The 17,272-nt window shown below is 33.2% G+C and overlaps 2 protein-coding genes and 2 non-coding genes across 4 annotated transcripts; 3 read left to right on the plus strand and 1 right to left on the minus strand.

Annotated features, from left to right (window-relative positions):
- Nucleotides 1–950: 950 nt before the first annotated feature.
- Nucleotides 951–6,467, plus strand: LOC103493913 (protein EXECUTER 2, chloroplastic). The gene is made up of 11 exons (XM_008454873.3): nucleotides 951–1,494; nucleotides 2,108–2,224; nucleotides 2,306–2,371; nucleotides 2,865–2,971; nucleotides 3,051–3,132; nucleotides 3,569–4,267; nucleotides 4,635–4,761; nucleotides 4,952–5,121; nucleotides 5,252–5,326; nucleotides 5,778–5,870; nucleotides 5,955–6,467. Exons 1-11 carry the CDS (start codon nucleotides 1,171–1,173, stop codon nucleotides 6,054–6,056), a joined length of 1,962 nt encoding a protein of 653 aa, XP_008453095.2. The 5' UTR covers nucleotides 951–1,170; the 3' UTR covers nucleotides 6,057–6,467.
- Nucleotides 6,468–8,569: 2,102 nt separating this feature from the next.
- LOC103493912 (CASP-like protein 4A2) lies at nucleotides 8,570–11,435 on the plus strand. The gene is made up of 3 exons (XM_008454872.3): nucleotides 8,570–9,323; nucleotides 10,301–10,436; nucleotides 11,007–11,435. Exons 1-3 carry the CDS (start codon nucleotides 8,662–8,664, stop codon nucleotides 11,199–11,201), a joined length of 993 nt encoding a protein of 330 aa, XP_008453094.1. The 5' UTR covers nucleotides 8,570–8,661; the 3' UTR covers nucleotides 11,202–11,435.
- A 1,860-nt stretch (nucleotides 11,436–13,295) lies between these two features.
- Nucleotides 13,296–13,375, plus strand: TRNAL-UAG (transfer RNA leucine (anticodon UAG)). Its single transcript has one exon. It is a non-coding gene; the product is annotated as a tRNA-Leu (tRNA).
- Nucleotides 13,376–14,479: 1,104 nt separating this feature from the next.
- Nucleotides 14,480–14,553, minus strand: TRNAI-AAU (transfer RNA isoleucine (anticodon AAU)). The gene has a single exon. It is a non-coding gene; the product is annotated as a tRNA-Ile (tRNA).
- Between the last annotated feature and the right edge of the window lie 2,719 nt (nucleotides 14,554–17,272).

Raw genomic sequence — 17,272 nt, forward strand, 5'->3', positions numbered from 1 at the left:
ATAACTAATGAAAGAACTCTCAAACACAGCGACAAAATCAGCCATTTTCAACGATACAAGTCAAAATACAAAGTGAAGACCTTAAAGTAAATGATAAGAGAACTTTGATCTTTTTAGAGTAGCATTGGTTTGAAAACAACCTCCGTTTGTCTCGAATCTTATAAATTAATTGGGATAGATCCTTTTCAAACATGACATAAACTATTGAAACTAAGAACATAACAATATACCTATTTCCTTTGTTCAAATACTATTTGTTATATTTTAATTTTTACATATAACACAAAAGAAGGTTCGAAAATAATTTACAAGTTCGGCAAAATATCACATTTTTATGTTAGATAGGTTGATTATGATTATGGTAGTCCACGTCAAGATAGACATATACATATAGTAGCTTATCTTGACCTATGCAATCTGTGGTAGATAGTTTATATTTTCTTATATTTTGTAAATACTATAGTTCATTTATTATATTTGAAAATAGTCTATATCAATAAAATTATGACCTTTAGGAATATTTGGGATACTATTTATATTTTTTTTTCAAATGTGAAAAAGTTATATTCTCATAGTCAAAATTTAGCTACAAATATATCGAATGACATATCTATATCAATCTATTAATCATTTATAAAACTTATTTGGATTGATAATTAATGTGTTTCTTTTTTAGTATTGTTATTTGTATTTTGTTTACATAGATCGAAATTATAAATATATCAAAATTATCGATGGATATGTATTCTTGACTTAACCTTTAATTTATGAATATATTCAACATGTCAATGAGATATTTTTATGTTATAACATAGAGAAAGCTTTGAATATTATCGGGAAAAAAAGTTAAAAAAAGAAAAAAAATTAAAAGACAAAAATATCATTTATTCGAAAATGTATTTTATTCTTTTGGGTTCGGTGGTATTAGTAGGAAAAGAGCTTATTCTTTTTTCATGGGGGTCCGGAAGAAACCAACAAATCTGAATGGGCCTTCTTCGTCATAGAAATATAGGCTAAAAAGTTATCCGAGGCTAAAACGATTCTATCCTTTCATCAATCACAAGAACTTCTTTCTCTTCATCTTTCCTTCTTTCAAATACACAAGAAATTTCTCAAAGTCTAACGCCAACCCAATCACAACAAGACACAAGGAACTGTGAAATCTTCGAGATGGGTGTTGCTGGGCAAGCAATTCCCATGCTTCAATTCACTCCCTTTTGTTCTTTCGATTTGTCTCCCAAGAAATCCAATGATTCGAGGCTGATTATGAGCTGGGGTTGTGCTATTCATGCTAATAATCCCAAGATTTCTATTACTTCCACTAGACATCCAAGAAATTCTGCCTTGTTTTGTCGTTGTAGTGCAAATGGCGGTACTGGCGAGAGTAATAGCAACTTGTCTTCTTCTTCTTCTTCTTTGGAGTGGGATTGGGTTAGGTGGAACCGGTATTTCTCTGAAATCGAACAGGCTGAAAACTTTGCCTCTGTTCTAAAGGTGCGGTTTTTTTTTGTTGTGATTTGTTTGTGCTTATGGGAGATTGGGATGATTTTGGATTTTATCAAGTGGGTTTTTTTTTTGTTTCTTGGTTGATGATTATAGTTCAGTTTTATTGCCTCACAATGGAATATTAGGGTCATGGAATGAAATTTTGTGTTCATTCTCTAAGGTAATAGTTTTTTTTTTTTTTTGTTTTTTTGGTCTCATTTTCAGTTGTCTTTTCACCCGTTTTTGCTTTCTCCGTATTTCAATTCTGTAACATAACTCAACTGGGTAATTTTGAACAAACATGTTTATGAGCAATAGTTTAAACAATTAGTCTCTACATATGTACTTCCTTACTTTTTATTACATTTCTTCTGCAAGTGTTCTTCGTATTATTATGTTGAATTCTCCTCCTTCGTTAATTAAGCTAGTGTTCTGCTTGTTAAACAAACATGTTTGTGGGCAATAGTTTAAACAGCTGCTCTCTACGTATGTATTTCCTTACTTTTTATTACACTACTTTTGTAAGTGTTTTTGATGCTGTTATGTAGAATTCTACTTCTTTGTTAATTTAGTTGGTGTTTTACTTGTTACTGGCTGATGAGTTCTAGCCGGTGTGTTACAGTTTCAACTTGAAGAGGCTGTTGAGAAAGAAGACTTTGAAGAAGCTGCAAAATTAAAACTGGCTATTGCTGAAACTGCACAAAAGGACAGTGTTGCGGAAATTATGCATCAGTTGAAGGTCAAAACAAGATTTATATTACATTCCAAGATCGTCAACTTTATGGTCACCTCTTAATGTAATTTTTCAATACATTTGCAGAGTGCAATAGAGGAGGAGCGATACCAAGATGCCTCGATGTTGTGTAAATGCACAGGAAGTGGATTGGTAATTTTGCAGGATTCTACCCACAAACATTTTGGGGCTAGTTTAGAATGACTTTTGAAGTGCTTAAAAACACATTTTAAAGTATTTAGAAAGCTATTCTAAACATGCTTTTTATTTCTTGAGTATTTTTATCTTTTTATGCTGAACCAGGATACTTTTTCTCACATATCTTCCTTAGTTTGTTGCCAAAAATTACCGCTAGTAGCTAATGAACAATGAAATAGAAGTGGTTCTTAATTATCTACTTATCAGGTGAAAAACATGGGAAGTTGGGCTTTTAATTTGAGCTAGTTGGCCATCTCTCAGGGCCTTCTTAAATAGACATTCGACTTTTCTTCTCATCGTCTGATATGCTTCGTTTATGAAATATCACCTTGTCCTTGCTGCCATTTTTTAATATATCGGGAGACTGGGGCATGATATTTGCAGAAATCAAATCTATCTTCTTTGTAATGAGATTTTGTTGACATTTTCTGATCCATTTTTTGAGCAGGTGGGATGGTGGGTGGGGTACTCTCAAGATTCAGATGATCCCTTTGGCAGATTAATACGTATAACTCCTGGAGTTGGCAGATTTATTGGTAGGGGTTACAGTCCAAGGTAAATTCTTTGTCTCATTGTGAAAGTGGACATCATTATTATTTAGGAGACTCTCACTCATAATTATTGTCTGTCACAGACAGTTGGTTACGGCATCCCCAGGAACTCCACTGTTTGAGATTTTTATTGTCAAAGATGATGAAGAGAGATATGTCATGCAGGTGCCCTCACTTGAAAACTTACCCATTTTCTGTGAAAATATTGTTTTATATCTGTCATGTAAGCCTTCTCATGTTCTCTTTCACATTTGAGATTTTTGCTGCCTACTTGCCTTCAGAGTTCGAATGAATAGAACGTAAATAACTTGCACTGAGGTTTTGCTTTTAGAATTGGAACTCAAGGGTTTTCAGTTTGATAAGGAGTTATATTATGTTTAACCAATAACTTAATGCTTATTCTCTATCTCTAATGCAATATCTTTGGCTTTATTGCATCATGAGAAACCCAGGCTAATTTTTCTTTTATTTGGTACGTGGGCCAACAAAAGAATGCATTTATGTTTATTTTTTCTTAAGTAGGAATTGATGATTGGCCTATTGCCATGCATTTGACGTTAAAATTTAGTGAAGAGATTATTTCAATTTGCATATGTTGCAGGTAGTGTACATGCAACGATCCAAAGGAAATTCTAAAATCTCAACAAGTCCACCATCAGAGCCTTCAAGTAGCCCGTCCACATCTGGAGTCAAGAATCAAACTGCTGTAGACATTCCAGAGAATGTGGTCACGAAGGAGGAAAGTGAGGAAAAGGGTGTTACTATGGAAGAAGCTACTGAAGAGGGAATAAAGGGGGTGATAAATTTTTTGAAAGATAAAATTCCGGGATTGAAAGTTAAAGTAATGAATACCAATGTTCCCGAGGAAGTCATTGAGGATGCTAACTCTGTCAAGCAATTGATGCAAGAAGATAGTGAGAAGACGGGGACTAGTGGGAATTCTGAGGATGAAATGGATAGGATAGATGAGATTCAGCCTGAGGCAGTTTCATTAGGTGAGAATAGTGATGCTAGTGATGATGAAAAGGATTTAGATGTGAAGCTTTATATTGGAGGGGTTGTACATAACAGTGAAGAGACTCCTACAAAGGATGAGTTTGTACGCCATCCAGCTTTTATTCAGAATATGGATAGGGATTCTTTTGTGCTGCATATTCCCGAGAGAAGCCTAGATCTTGACACTGCAGAAAATAAAGTCTCAAAGGTCAAAGTGGCAGCTTTAGCGGCCCAAGGTGTTTCCGAGCTTATGCCAGCTGATGTCGCCAAAGTATTTTGGGGTGTTGATAAGGTTTCTCCGAAGGTGAGCTTGCTTTCCAATGCCATGGATTGAGGAATTACTTGCCCCTCTCCCTTTCTAGGAAGCAAAATAAGTTGCATAGATTGACTAATCAGACTGACATAAAAGCTTAGACTTGGTGTAGATGATAATGAGATTTGTTATTGAATTGTATGTTTCAGTATCTTACAACTTTAACCCTGTTCAGTAGGAGGGGAGTTTTGAATTGATTGCCTTATTGGTTATATTGTTTATACTACTTAATTTAGGGTTTTCTGTAAATGTAACCATGGGTAAGACAAGCTCCGCAATGTCCTCCACCATGGCCTGTGACTTCTATCTATTATAATTTCTTTTTTTATGGCAAAATCACTGAACCACTTCATTCCAGATTTCAAGGAATGTTCGAGAGATAGTCAAAAGGGCAGTCAGTCAAGCACAGAAGCGGAGTAAACTATCTGAATATACTACCTTCAATCGGATTACTACAGCGAGTGGAGACCTAGATCCATTTGATGGTAAGTTGACTGTTCTTGTTTTGACATGAGTTGCAACCATGAGCATGAGCCTCCTTTCATTTTATCAATCAGAAATTTGTTTCTGTTTTTTAAAAAATGACGTTAGTCGAACCCATGCTTAGATGCTGAGAACACTTGTTACGTGACTTGTACCAACGTTTAGATGGTGATAACACTTGTTGTGGAGCAGGTCTCTATGTTGGTGCATTTGGCCCTTATGGCACTGAGGTGGTGCAGTTGAGACGAAAATTTGGACACTGGAATGATTTGGATAACAAGGAGAACACTACAGATATAGAGTTCTTTGAGTATGTAGAGGCAGTAAAGCTGACTGGTGACCTTAATCTTCCGGCTGGCCAGGTCCAAATTGAATTCTAATACTGTTATGATTTTACATGTTTAGTGCAGTGACAAATTTTCTGTTTGCATGTATTGAATCGGTAAGCAATGATGTTATGATGTTCTAGACCTGATGTTTTTACAAATTTAGGTCACTTTTCGGGCTAAAATTGGGAGAGGAAACCGCAATGCCAACCGTGGAATGTATCCAGATGAACTGGGAGTGGTATTTACCATCTGTCCTTTCTACTTCCCTCGTTCCTAACTTATGCTTTCTAGTTTGCAGTGTGTTACATCTTAACTCGGTCTGGGAGTAGTATGTGTTATGGAGTTCCACTAATTAAGGGGTTCAGATTAAGAAGACCAAATGATAATATATTATATTATATCACATAGTTGTACTTTTTAAATTATCTAACAAAAGAAAAATAGCTGAGAAAGATTAATCTATAAAATGATCTTCAAAACTAACATTTAGAGAATCGACCTAAAATGGTTTCTAACTAGTTTAAATTCAAATGTAAGCTTCTCAATTAAAATAAAAAATGGGCTTTTTACTCTGAGTTATATAAAACTTGTCGAGAGATTTTTGTGCACACACTTTAAGTTTTGTTAAAATGTTATGCTCAGCCCATCTTTCTAGACAGTGAGACTAACTCAAAAATCTGTGTATTCAGGTTGCAAGTTACAAAGGTCAAGGTAGAATAGCTGAATTTGGGTTCCGAAATCCCCAATGGGTTGATGGAGAACTTCTCCAATTAAATGGCAGGGTAAGTCAACTGATAAAAACTTCACCAAGAATAAGAACCATATTTCTTATATCAGTACACATAATTTCATCACCAATTCTTCAGGGTATTGGGCCATATGTCAAAGGTGCAGATCTCGGGTTTCTCTATGTAGTTCCTGAGCACAGTTTCCTTGTACTCTTCAACCGTTTGAAGTTACCCGAATGATAGATGCTCGATTCTTGCCTCACATTTTGGTTCAATCCTTTTTGAATCTGATGAGTGACATTGCCTGGCTTCACAACAGGAAGAAAGTTCTAATCTCTGTAACGAAAGGTTCAAGCAACGAAGACTCTTCCAGCTACGTATTTCCCATTACATTTCCTCTTTCAGGCAAAATTTTGGTCTTTAATATAGTTCAAGATATCTTCTACTTCCTTTTCCCCTGAGGTATATATCAAATTTTGATGATTCGACATATAATAGTGTGTGATTCTGGAAGAGTATCTGTGAGCACCCTGTTGTTTGCATGTGAAAATATTTAACATCTACTCAATAATATGTGAAACATAGGCCATGACCTTTTATAGTACCACCTAACCTGAATATTCAATGAAGCTTTGAAACTATGGCTGATTATGTTGCTTCTTCATATATACCTTTTAGGCTATTATTAACAAAATCACTCAACTTTTGTTTTGTTTGAACTCATTGCTAAAATACAAAGGGGGGGGGGGGGGGATTATGCAGAAAATGTTAAGGTTGATTGGGAATGAAAAGTAAACAAGTAGCCTTAAAGCAAAAAAAAAGGCATTACTAGTGGCTCTTCTTTATGTTGGTCAGAAAGAAATGCTATGCTTTGTTTTGGCTTTGTTAAGTATATTCTTTGGTGTAAAGGAAGTGGGTAAGTAAGTAAAGTCCACTTCATAACATTACAAAATGATGCCTTTATATATTATGGATGAAGGAGTCTACTTTATGACTTACTTTCATAGTTTTGATGCCATGGAGAAGCAAATAAAAAGGAGGAAGAAGGGATCATAAAGTTGGTGTTTCAAATTGGAATCTTTCTTTGCTTTTCTTGGAGTGAATGAAATTTTATATAGCTATAGTTTTTCTTTCCACTTTTTGTAGATGAAAATGAGGCCTCCACAATAATAATAAAAAAGGGTATAGCTTCAATTATACGGCGTTATGTTGGTTTTAGTAAATTATTTTATGTGTTCTTCTCGTAATAATTCTAGATTCGAATATTGGACAATATTGAGCTACATCAAAATGTATCTCATTTTCGTCGATCCATGCAAATGATCTAAATATTTCGAAAAAGAAGAAAACTTAATTTGTTAGATGATAAATTATGATTTTATAATTTCGTAGTATGTGTAAAGATAGTTAAAACACGAGATGTACGTATTTGTATGTTTCTTTTCTCATAGTGAAGTGTTGTCAAATCGTTGATGACATCGTCTTGGCTTCATTATTGTTCTGTCAAACAAACTTTAAAATTTATAATTGTCAAATTCCCTTTGCAAGCAATGCAAATATTCTCTACAATATTATCACTCATTTGTTCTTTTGTGTTATGTTCTCAATCTTTGGGGTATTTTTTTTCTTCTTCTTTATTAAATTTTAATACCATTCAAACTTCAACTACCCCTTAAGTTATTGAAATTCCTTATGATGTTGAAATTCCTCAAGTTTTTAAGGACCAGATATCGTTGAATTGGACAATTGTCTGGAAAGATTTGTTGTGCTACACGTAAATTATTCTGATACTTATTAATAATTTGGAACTAAAATATTTGTCTCAATATCGGTATCAAGATTTCAACTTTTATAGATGTATCGATAAAATATTGATTTCGGTAGATATTTTTTAAGTTAACAAACTATAAAACTTTATTTAGATTTATAATCTCGTTATAAACATTTATATGAGTATTTATATTCATAATAGGCTATTTTTTCTTATGTTTTACAAATATCTACAAAAGATATAAGAAATATGTATGTTATTTCTAAAATCAACGTTTGAGCCTTTCAATCTTACCTCTACTATCATCAGCACAATTTTTATATGAAATGATGTTTCATATAGAACGGTAAGAGCATGTGACACTTTAGAATGTGTTTAGATTATCTTTTAAAGTGTTTAAATTTTTAAATTTTAAAAAAAGTTGAAGCGTTTGATAGCTTTTCAAAAATGCATTTTTAAATAAATGAGATCGATAAGTAATCTAATTTAAAGAAAATACTTAAAACCAAATTTTCAGAAAACAAGTTTTCGAACAAAATTATATATACAGACACTTGTAAAAAGATCTAACGTCAACCAAATACATAAATAACCTAAATTCACTCTCAACTTTTACATTGCTGACAATTAGAATTAGATTTTCGAACTTATTTAGGAAGTAAATAATTTAGAATGTTGTCATTACATTGCAATTTGTTCCAAAATAATTAAATAAATAAAAGGAATCGTAGGATTGGGAGTTCACTTTACTTTGTCGGAGAGACTCTAAAATACGGTAACACCCACTGTTCTCAAACCTCTATCAACAATAACATTCTTCCACGTCACACTAAAACCTTACGTGTAATCAGCGTCTTTATGATTATTCCCAAAACATTTGTACACTATGCCGCACACGAATATATTCTCCCCTTACTTTAGTACCATTAATAAAATGATGCCACGTGGCTTCAATTTTACAAAAAGAAAAAAAACGCGAACTTAGAGACGAGAGCGAGAGGAGACGAGACGGAGTCCCACTAAAGTCCTCCGCTTTCCCTTTTTCTTCCCTCAAATTTCTCACCAAAGAAAGAAATGATTGAAACTAAATTGAGAGCTCAAAGATCGAACGATTCATCCTCTTCCATGAAGAAATCTTCGTCAAGAAATTCCGATTCGTCGGTTCACAGTCACATGGAGTCTCCTCATTCACCGCTGCGTTTCCATTCTCCGCTTCGATCCGACGCCGGTGACCCTATGGAGACCCCTCCTTATGCTTCTCCCGATACTTCACCTGAGAAGCTACCGGATAACTCCAAGGCGATTGTTGTTGTTGATGTTGTTGATAAGAGTACTCAGTTTTCTCCTCTTCCGTCGCCTTACGCTGGTTCTCGGAAGCCGTTGGAGAATGTGAACTTTGTTGGTGATAGGTCGACTTCTTCTAAGGTTATGTTTAATCGTGCTATGAAAGAGGAAGTGCCGCAGTCTGTTACTAAAGTAGGGCCTGCTGGTGTTGGAGGTGTGGAGAATGGTGGTGGTGATGGTGGTGGTGGTGGTGGTGGTGGTGGAGGTGGAAGATCGCCGGTGAAGCAAATGGCGCCGATGTCGAGGAGGTCGAAGGATGATGCGTTGATGAAGGCGGCTTTAGGTTTTAGAGTGTGTGAAGTGGCGGTTTGTTTGATTTCCTTTTCGGTTATGGCGTCTGATAAAACTCAGGGTTGGAGTGGCGATTCCTTTGATCGGTACAAGGAATACAGGTTTTTCTTCTTTTTCTCTTTCGATTCTTCACTCCTGTTTTCTATCTGAGTGTGATTGAACTATAGAATCAAGTGAATTGGAGTTGGTTTTTGGCTGTAGTGAAATTTATACATTTTCATTTTGTTATCTTCTTCCTGAATCGACGAAACGTCTCGTTTGTTCAATTCCTTCGGTTTAATCTGTGCAGACTTAACTATTGTTCAATTAGCATCGACTAGATATCCATCCTTAATCATTAACTTGTAGTATACCCAGTGGGACCTCATAGATTTTTACCGTACCAATTCATTCTTGGGATACTATGAATTTCCTTCCAAGCAGAATCAAAGCTTGAAACAATTATTGTGATTAATTGTTTTGTCGTTCTTCTGTTCTTTGCTTATCACATTATCATCACATGATTTGGTGCTTTAATTGCAGTCTTCAATTTCAAGGTACGTCTTATTTTCAATGACGAGTGCCATGTTAAAAATGGAGCTGTCACCTTCATTCCAACCTATTGATTGTCGAGTTTTCAATGATATCATAGTCCAAATGAATCCTTTGCTACTCTATTTAATTCAGTCTGACCCACAACTTTTTAAGACATGTTCCAACTCTCTGACATAACAACTTTTATATGTCTTTCCTCGAGTTGATTTCTGCTTTTAAGTTACAAATCTTTTATTCTCAATTCCCATGTTGGTTTTTGGTATAATTTCAATTGTGTGTACTGTGAGTGAAGGATTGTGGTGGAAGCAATCTCAGTGTTAAGGGTTGTTTCTTAATTTACATGCCTTTTTGTGATCAATCATGTGTGGCATTATTCTTAGCTTCCCTTGTATTTCAAGAATACATCATTTTTCCATGCTATAACGTGAAAGTCTTACTTAAAGGATATAGTTCTTATTCATTTTGTTCAAATTGTTTTCAATTTTCTAGAAGTCTTTATGTTTTTTCCTGCCTTATATTATTAATCAAGTTCATTTGTCAACAGGTACTGCCTCACTGTGAATATAATTGCTTTCGTATATGCAGCATTTCAAGCATTTGATCTTGTCTTTACTCTAATCAAGAAGAACCATATGATACGTCATCAATTTCGTTGTTATTTTGACTTCTTCATGGATCAGGTTAGTTGTGCAAATACGTAGAGCTGAATGAATATTAGTTGATACGTACTTTCATTGCTAGTCTGCTTCGATGAATGTGTTTGGATGGTCAAACTGATAGGATTTTGTTTAGTACAGTACTATTACATGATGAATAACATACTTGAGCTAGAATACATCAACTAATTGTTAGACGATATAATATTAAATTTGTCTTCGTCCATTAACTTTAACTTTTGAGTCAATTGGTGATTTAAACTTTGTTCTATCGGCATAACTTGTTTAAGGTTCATGCAATTTGAAATGATCATTCTAGCGAAGAAAAACTATCTGCTGATCATTTGTCTCTTTTAACAATTGATTGCGTCATTACGTGAGTATAAATTGTGCTCCTCAGGTATCTAGGGAGCTTATTTGGACTGTATTTAACCTGATCACATAGAAAATCAATTCAAACAAGCCATAAATCAATCAACGAGATAAAATAATCATACTCTCGAGTCTCGACGTGAATTTTCTTGATATGTCTAGATACTCTGCTTGCTTTGGTTCTGCATCAACTACTGATGTAATCATTGTTGTACTGTACAGGTATTGGCATATCTTCTCATATCATCGTCTTCCTCGGCTGCAACACGTGTTGATGACTGGCAATCGAATTGGGGAAAAGACGAGTTCACGCAGCTGGCGAGCGCATCGGTCAGCATGTCCTTCCTTGCCTTTGTTGCATTTGCTTTTAGTTCACTTATCTCTGGTTACAACCTTTGCACCCGCGATCCTGCATGATATTAATTAAAATCTCAAGCATGTTCGTTTTTTTTTTTCAAAAAAGAGAAAATTTTCATATTGATTGTCAATCCAAAATTATTATTATAATTTTTTTCTTTATTATGTTGTACAGAGATATCATAGCTAGATTTGACCTTACAATAAAGAGGATACCAAATTGTATAATTATTGGATTGTTTTTATTGCATATTTTAAATATATAATATATAAAATGAAGCTTCTTTTGCTCTATCTACTAATTCATTTGAAACTCATTGTGAGCCTTTTTATGGTCAGTTTATTTAGGATATTTTCAACGATAATTTTGTAGAATTATTTTTCATTGTTTTTTCTTTTGTTTTGAACATTTAATTTCATCCAAGTTAATTGAAAAATAAGAAATATTTGTAGAGCTAACCTATAAATCACACGAAACTTACAACCAAATGTGTACTGTTAATTTCTAAAAGAAAAATTTCCAAACTTATGAATTGAATATGTAAATCCAACTAAGCCAATAAAATATCCATATTAATACTTAATAGTAATATCAAAGTAATTATTATAATTAAATATCATTTTGGTCTTATAGTTTAAAGTTTGTTTAGTTGTAGTCTATAAATTTTAAATTCTTCTCATTTTTGTCCCTTCCAATAATTCTTAAATTTAGTAGTACAAAATTTGTAATTAATGAGCATTTTAAATTTAAATTTAAAAAAACCATATATTTGTATATTATATTTCTTTGCAACAAAATTATTGTTCTTATTTAACCAATTTCGATTAAAAAACTATTTAGATCGGACCAAAATACAAAAAAACCTACTTTCATATTTTGATGTTTGAATTATGGGATTTTAACAATCAATTATATGTTGGTATTGTTATAATTAAGACATAAATTGAAATGGAGTTATTCTCTTCCTCAAAATCACAATTTAGTCTAAACTCGAGTCTCTCTCAATTTTATGTCTGCTATATGATAAATTAGTCCTTCTGCTCTCCTCAAATCTACGTTGAAGTTTCATTTTTTACATTATTTTTATTGATTTATGCAACAAAGTGTATGGATGTGGTCAGTTGCCTTCAATCATATAAAAGAGTGGGACTTTGGTTGGGGAAAGTAGCTAAGTGTTACATATGCTTTCTAGCTGTCAAAATGTCACTCAATTTTAATTATAAAACTTAATCATGAAGATAATAATGTTGAGTTTCCCTTTCTCTCTTTCTCTCTCTCTCTAATAAAACAAAGTCAAATAATTCAAACAAAAAAGAGATAGAGATAATATAAATATTAATTCATTGACTCAATTCAATTAGCAACCTTCCAATGTGATTGTTATTTATGACCACATTTTTTGTCTGGTCTTCTTATATTTGTTTATTGTATTTTCACTGAACCTTATTTTAAACTCATTTTTAGTAAAGAGAATTACGTTTTTTTTTCCTTCTGATTTTCATAAATTGAAGAATGACGTTTGATATAACTTCATGATGATCGTAATTTACTGTCGTTATAAAAAAAGTTACGTACTTTGTGATTCACGTAGATAGTAGTTTATTTTTTCACTTTTACAGGTGTATTTGAAATAACTTTTTAAAGCGCTATCGCTAAACATAATAAAATAAATAAACAAATTTGCAAAATATAAAAAATATCACAGTCTATCTATGATAGACAATTATTTACCTATATTTGTATCATGATAGATACATTTAGTAATATTGGTCTACAATAGTCTATCACATATATCAAATATAGATAATGATATAATTTCAAAAGTTTTGCTATTTAAAATAATTTTTCTTTTTAAATACTTATAAACCTAAAAGTCAACTCAAACATATATTTTCCATCCTCCCTTCATATACGTGGGGTTAATAAAAGAAATTATACAAACATAAACCGTGTAGGTATTAACGAGAAAACGTCATTTATAAGCTCTCTAGTAAGATAGCAAAACAAAAAACTTAAATCAACCGATATAGATATTTGTTGATAAGATCAGCGGTTCATATTTTCCACCCTCGTTTGTACTCTAAACAAAACAGAAAGAAAAAAAGAGCCATATAATCAAAATATTGGGAACCGTTAGTTTCTATTTTCAACAAGACAGTTTGGCCGAGTGGTCTAAGGCGCCAGATTTAGGCTCTGGTCCGAAAGGGCGTGGGTTCAAATCCCACAGCTGTCATCAATTTTTCTTACTCTTCTTTTTATTAACTGGGCCGATGCATGCAAGCAAGTCCATTACTTAAGGCCCATATAAATAGAAGAGGAGAGAGAAAAAGGTCGGCAGTTGAGGTGGGCTAATTGGGCCGATTCATCCATCAAACCCATACCTTGCTCCACGATTTGTCTAATCCGTCTCTTTTTCCCTTATACACTGGGCCGATGTATGCAAGAAGGCCCATTACTCAAGGCCCTTCGTCTTGACATTGGGCTCATGATGGGCCTAAAAATCTTGTCATAATAAAGACACCGACAGCCCTAAGAGGAGAGAGAGAAAGGTCGGCAGTTAAGGTGGGCCCATTGGGCCGACCCATCCAATAAACCCATACTTTGCTTTACGATTTGTCAAATCCGTCTCCCTCACCTTACTCTATCTTTTCCCTCTCATTCACGTTGACCTCTCCTCTTTGTTTGGATATTTTTCTTAATTTTTTCACTGTTATTTTAAAGAAAATATCAATAATTGTATCTCTAAATTATTATGATATTCATAAGTAAATCAGTTTTTACAAGAATTTTAATATTTTCAAATACTCTAATGCATTTTTTTTTTTTTGTCTAACGCAATTCAAGCATAAATTCATATGATTAACATTCCATTAGTGTTATTTAAACAATAAAATAAGAAAATGATGGATATTGAACTTTAGTGTTATTCAAAATTTTATTTTAGGAAGAAAAGACAAATTAAATTAGTTGATATGGAGTTAGTGGGTCCTTATTAGTTGGAGTTAAACCCCTAGGGTTTCTTTATCATCCTAATCTTGAACTTGAAAGAGGTAGGGTTTGGCCTTTGACTCATGCAAAAGTCATTTCGCCAACAACGCCATGGAGGGATGGAGTCCGCTCCATGATTGAGTGCTGGCTGATATTGGATCTACCCGACCTTTCTCGCTATCTAATTTACATTCTAACATATGGGGTTTGTTGCTTGGACTAGATATATATTTGTTAATTTAAAGACAAACAAGGAGAAATTTAGAATAATAAAATAAATTGAAAAGTACTTCGGCCCGGTTCGAATTAATAAATCATAACAGTAAGAGCAAAAATGTGGATAAATAAATGGCCCATGCAGGTCTCGAACCTGCGACCTTCGCGTTATTAGCACGACGCTCTAACCAACTGAGCTAATAGGCCAGACGTTTGAAAAATAAAATAGTGTTTTACAAATATAATCGAATTAGTTTTTGAAATTACGAAAATAATACAATGAGATACATCTTAGGTTAGACTATAAGGGGCGATAACGTTTTCATTTCCTGTTTATTATTTTTTAGAACAAAAAATGGAAATGTGTTTGATAACTATTTTTGTTTCATGTTTCTTGATAAAAGTAAACATAAACAAACAACGTATTTGATAGATGTTTCTTGTTTCCTAGTTTTTATTTTTGTTTTCTAAATAATGTAAACATATAATTGTAAATTATGCAACATGCTATCGATATATATTTTACAACATGCACATTTTTATTACAATTCTCAATCATATAACAGATGAATACCTCCACGTGATCCTAATTTACTTCACCGTAGAGGTCAACAAAAATTTCCCCTAGTAAAAAAATCTATGTTGGGTAATCCCACATTTCTAGCTTCTTACAAGAACCCATAATTTCATCAATCATTATTTCAAGGGAAAAAAGAAAACTTCATCAAGTACACCAATTGTTTTTTTTATACAAACTTCATCGCACCAAATTTTTTTTTTGATACAAACTTCCATTTGGCAACAAAGATAGACTTCAATGCAACCATGATCATCTCCAATGACATTCAAACCATCTCTACACCATAGCCCCTCCAAAGTTACTTGCACTGCATGTTAATAGTTCAAGATAATAACGAACTATTTGAAAACATAGATAAGTCATCTATGAAGAAAATAGTTCAGAACAAGAATGAACTACGATGAAGCTTCTTGATTTGTGATGTAAATTTGTTAAGATTGTGCATTGTTGATTGGCTTGTCCCTTTCAAAAATTGACTCTGTGATCGGTGTATGAAGAAAATAAAAGATTAACACACATAACAAAGATTTCAAATCAAAACAATAACGATCATGAGTGGAGATTTAGAAAGATTATAGTCTCATATAATTGAATAGAAAGACAATGAATCAATAATACGAATAATCGGGGTTAAAAATACCGATTCAATTCTACATAAGTCGAAAAAAGATTTTAAAATCAAAGTACAAAACATTCACCATTGTTTTCAAAATAGTTGAATGAATAGTCACACAGTTCCAATTTTCAATTCCAAATAGCATTGAGTTACAAGAAAGAAAACAAAATTTACAAAAAAAAGAAAGAAAGAAGGGAATTCAAATCAAGAAACAAAAATTGTACAAATGCAGATTAAGAAGAAGAATTACCCTTCCACTTTTCGAGATTGTAGAAACAGGCTCGCTAGAGTCGCCCTTCTTGCTCTGTTAATCGACAACAATGAATTTATTACTGTGATTTTTCGTTGTTAGAACATAATTCAAGTTCATGAAAGTCGAATCGTCCATGGCTGATCTTCTCAAAAAAATGTTGAAGATGATCAAGCTTTCAGAAATCAAACAAATTTGATACCATAGATGTTTTTGCGAGAGTTTAATGGACCTTTCTACGTGTTTTTGAGAGAAATGTCGAATTGATTTTCTTTCTTTCGTTGGAATTTTCCTTTGAATCAATGAGAGATAGAATTGTTTTTTAAAAATGGAAATACCCGTTACACCTTTGGAAGAGCCACTCTTTGCAATCTCTAGAGATGATGGGGGATTCACCATCGGGTGCTTAAAGATAGGATGGGTAGGAGATTGAAGAAGGCAAATAAAGAGATGGAGCCCTAGCTAGCTGGAGAACGAATAGAAATGCCAGAGAAGAAAGAAGACGGAGAATCCACAAAACTTTTTTTTGTAAGAAGAGAGAAGAAATCTAAGAACGAAGAGAAAGGAAAGGAGAGAAACTATCTCTTTTTCGTTCCCACAAATTACTTAGGGTGGGTTTGGGAGGGAAAGAATTATGAGAAAAAATATTATAATAATACTATGACTATGATAACATGTGTTGTGTATAATGGTTATTATTGATAGTGTTATGGTAATATGTGTTTTGGGAGGGATTATAACAGTAGGGTTATAATAATATGTGTTTGGGAGAAAAATTACGATAACAGGGTTATATTAATATGTGATTTTAGTAATTTAAAAAACAATAATAGAATTTGGATTGAATTATTTAGGTAGAGTAATGTAGGGTTGTAAGAAAAAAAAAAACGACAAGAAGATAGAGTTATTTGGAGATAATCCTAATCCTCATTTATCATAAACCAAACCGTGTTTGGTCCAATTTTCTAAACTCTTTTTCCCTAAAACTCCACCCCAAACATCCGAACGAGAATACCGAACACACTCGTTCTCTAAAAATTAAAAACGGAAATGGAAAAGAAATAAGAAAAATAACGTTGTTGTTCAATGACCCATCTAGAGACAAAATGAAAAGATAACGCTACCACCAAACTGAAAGCAGGGTGGCTCCGTTTGAAAAAGACGCTTTTAGATTAAATAAAAACAGTTTTTCTTTTACACTTTTTAAGAGTAATCCCATTAGGAAACGTGGCCCAATCACCGCAAACCTTGTTCTTCTTATCTCCACACTTCTTCTTTCTTTAGTCACTATTTAATAATAATTAATAAAGACTACATTCCCCTAAGAAACGTATTTTTAAATTCTCTTTTCTTTTTCTTTTTCTTTTTTCTATATGTTTTTTGTGTGATTAATTAAATACTAAATATCCATTAACATTTTTTTTAATGATTGCCATTCCTCCATCCATCCATCCATCCTTCCAGCCTACAGCACTTCCTA

This window comes from Cucumis melo, chromosome 2 (genome assembly GCF_025177605.1).
Source record: "Cucumis melo cultivar AY chromosome 2, USDA_Cmelo_AY_1.0, whole genome shotgun sequence".
Taxonomy (NCBI): domain Eukaryota; kingdom Viridiplantae; phylum Streptophyta; class Magnoliopsida; order Cucurbitales; family Cucurbitaceae; genus Cucumis; species Cucumis melo.